This window comes from Thermobia domestica, chromosome 10, assembly GCF_964235325.1.
Source record: "Thermobia domestica chromosome 10, izTheDome1.hap1.1, whole genome shotgun sequence".
In the NCBI taxonomy this organism is placed as follows: Eukaryota; Metazoa; Arthropoda; class Insecta; order Zygentoma; family Lepismatidae; genus Thermobia; species Thermobia domestica.
In genome coordinates, this window is record NC_137463.1 from 267,730,575 (window position 1) to 267,736,574 (window position 6,000).

The 6,000-nt window shown below is 38.8% G+C and overlaps 1 protein-coding gene across 1 annotated transcript in view; it reads right to left on the bottom strand.

Moving 5' to 3' along the window:
• Nucleotides 1-4,645, bottom strand: part of LOC145663203 (acyl-CoA Delta-9 desaturase-like) — an 87,375-nt gene extending 82,730 nt beyond the window's left edge. The window contains exon 1 of the mRNA XM_081729553.1: nucleotides 4,519-4,645. Coding sequence (XP_081585679.1) covers nucleotides 4,519-4,540 — 22 coding nt within the window. The 5' untranslated portion in view covers nucleotides 4,541-4,645. The remainder of the gene's footprint in view (nucleotides 1-4,518) is intronic.
• Nucleotides 4,646-6,000: the final 1,355 nt, after the last annotated feature.

A 6,000-nucleotide genomic window follows, 5' to 3' on the forward strand; every position in this document is an offset into this window, starting at 1 on the left:
GCCATTGTTGGCCAGTGATACTTATATCCACAAGAATACTAATCTCACATGACACGAGCCGTGGGAAAAATTCCCTCGAAACTGAAAGTGGCGTTTTGCCATTTTTTTTCCAGCGTACTTCGTTAGCGTGGTTTATCTCATGCATTGACCCTGACATTGGAGCAACATTGAAAAATACAATCACAACAATGGAAGCGCCACAAATCAAATGGAGGCGTTCTTGTGACTTTCGTGTTACGTCCAATAGTTCTTTCGTAACTTAACAAATAACAAAATGGAACGCTAATTAGCTACATCTATTCGAGGTCGCCATATTTTACGTGCTTGCAGATTCACAGATCTTAATATGGTTATTCTGCATGTTATGTAAAATATTATTACGATACATTTATTAGCAGTTGAGGGAGAAAAAACAGAAAAATCATATCTAGTTGAACAATTTTAAGAATATTATCTTTATTTTTATATCACAATTACCTCTCTGAGGACTTTCATTGCTGTATGTCACGCATGTCCCAGGTGTTTGTGTAGAGCTTCTATTGCACCACAACTCCTCTGGACGACTCATGCCAAAATAGTTCCGTAGAATTAATAACGGTCTCGCTTTGCGAAGGGGAGGTTCTGATTTCGATTGATTGAGACTGCGGTTCCACGCCAGACGATTAATTTCACCAGTCTCATGGGCAGACCTATAGCTAGAGATTTCGGCGCCTATGGCGAAGTAGAATCCAGTGCCCCTACACTCATCTCTCTAGTCGGACCTTTTTTTTTTTTTAATTTTATTTTTAAATATAAGTGAAGCAGGTTTTGTTGTTACGCTACGCTGAAATTTTATCAAGCTGCTTGAACAAACCATTGCAACAGCCAAAAGCGATCAATATGTAGCCTGTTCTTTTACAGTAAGAGCTGTTTTCAAGAGGCTTATTATCGACTTTTTACTAAACTTCACGAAATTACCTTTAGTTGATAAAGAGAGCCACTTGGGAAACAGTTATGGAAATGCTTTTAAAATGTTCGAAATGGGTGACAGCATTAATTTGAGCAATAATTGTAAAGTTTTGAAATTTTATTCTGTATGTGCCCACACAAATGGCATTTACATTTCGATTCTTTTACGGTAAAATATACAACGGATGGGCTCGTCGACTCGAATTTCGAGTAGAATCAAAGGTAATTTTCTTGAGTCGAGTTCCGAGCCGAGTCACTGTTTTTGAGGTCGTTTTTCGAGTCGAATTGAATTTGATAAACGGCTTGCTCGTTCAGCTCATTTTAACTCGTTTTGAAATCATGGCTTGATTAGACTGGAAAGAGAAAGCCATGAGAAATGTAAACAGAAATGTCGAAGACTTTTAGTATTGCTTACGACACGGGACAGACACTACTTGTATCTCGTGTCGTCTCGTTATCGAGACGAGACAATAGATTTTTATAACGAGACAGTTTCAAATGTCGTGAGAAATAATATAAGTATATACTGTAGTTCTTATCATCAAGGCTGAGATCTGCACGGTCGAATTTTTGAGCCCATGCCGGGTAGTCGGCTCAGCCCGGTTCAACTGAGCGAACAGCTCGAGCCGACCAAAATTGTACCTATGACATGTGGCGTTGCATAACTTCCACTTGCAGGCAACCAATTATAATAGCCAGGCCTCAACTGAACATACAAGTTCTGAATTTTGTAAAGGCACTGTTTAATTGTACAATTCACTATGGGAAAGCAAAAAAGTAAGAAAATCTCGAAAAGCCCAAAGAAGCAAAAAATAACCATTTTTAAAATTAAAAAAAAACTTTTTTTCGTATCTATGTGAAAGTCAGGTCTCATTTTTATAAGCGTGTGTGTTACTATAGGAAGATCTAGGGCCGGATTTAGAGGGATGTACTGGAGCAGGTGCCCCATCTCCCTTCGTTGTGAATATACACTGTCTAAACTGAGAAGCTAACACTGATAATAGCAACACTTGCTGAAACTTTCTAGCATGATGTTTCCGTTTCGGACTTCTCTAAGAAAGCGGCGCTTTGCAAAAGGAATAGTTTAAGTCGATTTACTGAAGGTTGATGGAGAAGGACTCAGCAAACAAAACAATATAACATCTCTCAAATAGCTAAGAAATCAGAAACCAGGAGGATTTAAGAATTAGATTTCTGGGTTTTCTGCGTCTATGGCCATGTTAGACCGTCATGTATGAGAGGTGATGTTCCTCAGCGATCACACTATCCGAGGAAAAGGAATGAAGGAAGCTGCCTGGGCACCCCGGCATGTGCCTGGTGTGAATGAGGAAAACCTAATTCAGTAAGCCCGGTTTGAAAAAACTTTTTAAACCGAGTGCCCCCACCGGGAATCGAACCCGGGACCGCTCGTACCGAAGGCGAGAGCGTTGACTACGCTATGCGGAGCCACTAGAAGCCAAGAGGAGACAACATTTTTAGTTCCTGTATGCCACTTGCGACCCTTTATATACAGTGATCGCCAAACTGTCTTTCGCGAGCTACTAGTAGCTGGCGGGGACATTTTCTGTAGATTGCTTTAACGCTCCGGGTGGGTAACCTTGATCAGTGTTGCCATTTGTTTATTGCAAATGTAAGATTTAAAAAAAAAATGTTGGTAGTTCCCTTGGTTGGTAGCTGACAGTAGGATTTTAAAAAGGTACTTTAGTTCAGAAACTTCATAAGCAGTGTGACCACCGCTAGCACTTTCGTATTAGATGCAGTACCTTTTTATAATATTTTAGTGTTCTAGTATGTTCACCAACAAATCTAGTACATTTCTCCTCCTCATCTTTTCTCATAAATACATTTGGGAGAGAAAAAAAGAATCTCATGAACATTTGACAATGTACGAAAATTTCACTGTTAAGGGTGTTGGGAAGAAACAGATCCATTTCTATCAATTTTTTGCTGTAACTTATAATTCATTGTATTGGGGAAAATAGGAATACAAAAGTGCCAAAGAACGAAGGGTTAAGACTAATAAATGACCACAGTAAACAATAAATTATTACATATTTGATGATCCGTTCAAACAGTAGACTATTAACGAATTAAAACTCGATTTTCTCAATTAAGACAATTTTATGATATTTCTTGTTTTCTCCCGACATCTTCTATATTTGTCATACTTGTGTTACATTCGTGGTTTTATAGTGAGTTCTAATACGACAATTAAGCACTTATTCCGCCAGGATGTGTTAGTTTGGGGATGTAAAAGTGAAAATTGGGAGGGTGTAAGTGGTTCTTTGCACGATTTGTATCGAATTTTGACTGTAAAAAAAATAAAGTTGGGGGCCCTTTCAAGAATGTGGGGGTCACTCCCCCACCCCAAAGGGAAGGGAGAGCTGCTGGGTGGTAAAAAGTCATAAATATGATGAAACGCGAGCACATAAAATTTTAGTACTTTTTCCCCAGATCAAGTACTTTTTTTCTGCCTAGGTTAGTACGAAATATTTTTGCTAGGTGGTCACATTGTTCATAAGTTTGGCGACCACTGTTCTATAAAATACTCTCCTTCGTTTTACGCATCAACGTTGTAGGGAGTAAAGTATTGTCACTTTGAAGAGTTTCAGTGTGATTGATTATTTTGGTTATTATTGGTCCACCACCTCCACCTCCGGTAAGAAAATCTCGAATCGGCCCTGGCAAGATCTGTCTCATCATGCTTCGTGCCCAATTTCAACTGTGGGCCGCGGTGGCTCAGTGGTAGCCCTCCCCGCTGGTCTAATGGCTAGCACGTGTGCCTTTGGTGTACGGGGTCCCGGGTTCGATTCCCGGTGGGAGAGCCTTTGTGATTTTAACTGTCCTCGATGTTAACTGTTCTATGTTCGTGTCCCTGTCGCTCTAGGTAATTGCAGAAAGCAAGTTAAAAATGAGTAAAGCAAATAAAATTAGATATAAGTAGTTTCAGTAATTAAAAAAAAAAAGTGGTAGAGCGTTCACCTCTGGTGCTTGGGGTCCCGGGTTCGATCCCAGCCCTCGCCAAGTGAACTTTGTGGTGGACAAACACCGTATGCGTGGGTTTTCTCGGGGTTCTCCCGTTTCCCCCACTTCCTTCATTCCACCATTTCATTCATTACTCATCATCACCGTCTGCTTTAGCCTAACCGGCATAAGCGTGGGACGTAAAACTCAAAGATTTCATTTCATTTCCAATTTAACCTTTAAAAAACTGACAAAATAATATAAAGAAGAATAATAGAAAGAATACGTTCTCTCCCACATAAACGAATGGGCTCAAAAACAGAAAACGCAGCTATTCAACATGCTTAAAGAAATAGCTAATTTTTATAATCTTCGCCGTTATACTGTTATTCTTTCACTTTTCATGTCTAATTATTTTGTATTTTTGTATTTTAATGTGTTATTGTAAGAAACTTTTAGTCAAAAGATTGAGCGCCAGAAAGAAAAGTGTAAGCCTTAAATTTATTAGCGTAAAACAAGCAAACAAAATGTGTCGAAAGTAACAAGCCACACAGTTAATTTACCTTATGTTCTATTTAATCTATTTTATAACGTTTACTACTTTACCTGAAAACTCGTCTACGACCATATCATATCACAATACGATTTCACACGGATGCAAGAACAGAAAGCAAAATTCAACAGTCTCTCCATAATTCTGTGTGCAATGAATTTATAGCTTTACATTTCTCTAATTCTGTTGCATTCACGGTCGCATTTTAATGTCTACTGAGTCGACCGAAAACAATCGATTTTTACGTTCTTCAAGTTTTACATTGTTCCGGGAAATTAGTAGCAACTCTTATCAGTAGTGGAACATACGCAACATGTTCAAGCCAGATAAAACGTTATTTTCTCCAACACCAAGTAGAAGTTCATATATTCATTTTTTTAGAGATAAAATAAACGTTTTAGAGGAATTTTAAAGCGTAAGGAATGTAGTTAATGATCTGCAAAATTATTGGAATCGTTGCAGGGGGAGGGAAAGTGAACAAATTGTTAATCCGTGCGTTGGGAAACTTTCATAACATCGATTCTTTCTCTTTTTTGTCTGTGAATTCGCGTTTTGAAATGTTCTTTCACTGCTGTTTATAACGTTATATTTAACCTTGAGAAACTTCGACTGCAAATGCTGACCGAAGAATGAACCAGACTTGTGGGCAGATCTGCAAGTCGGTTTTACGAAACCCTGCGGTGACATTTTAGATTTTTTTTTTTTATCACTCGTTAGTTGACAGTTTTATTAACAATAAAGTTACATTATTACCCGCGTATGTAATGGTAGTAAGTCAAAGTTCGTTCTAGACTTATTTCTAACGTTGGAAACAGACTATAAACAGATTTTGCAAGGTAGTTGTTCATGTTAGGAAGTCGTTTGGATATACAGTATATTAGATGTGCACAAGGGCACCCATCAGGGAGGGCAAGGTGGGGCGCTCGCCCCCTCCCCTTTAGAGGATTGATCGATTGATTTTTGAGTTTAACGTCCCGTTCAGCAGCGAGGCTATATGAGACGTGGAATCCGAACCACATGAGCTCCTGCCGGAAATCCCCTTTAGAGGAAATTGTGCTTCGGAAGATCGAAAACTCAATAGATATTTTAGAATAGTTCCCGCAAAATTTGAGACTACATTTGTAATATCGCTTATACTTGCCCCCCCTGGAAACCACAACATGGGCGCCCTTGGATGTGCAATTATGCCATTCAGCTGGTTTGGCCCAATCGGTTGCTAAAATTTCTTAAGATTCCCGGAGCTGCTTCTTAAAATTGTGTATCCATGTCTAGATCCAGTACGTGCGCAAAAATCAATTATTTTTCTAGAATTATTTTTGAGAATCTGTTATATACGAGGGTGATCGGAAAGTAAGGTTATCAAGCCTGCAGTAAAACATGTAAATATTATTTCATACAATTAATACAGCCAACAGATAGTACATACACTGGGTTATTTTTGACATAGTCTTCATGTCGTTTGAGGCACTTGCCGCAACCTGGGATGAGTTTGAAGATTCTATCATTTCAAAAAAAACCTGTCCTTGCGTCTTCAG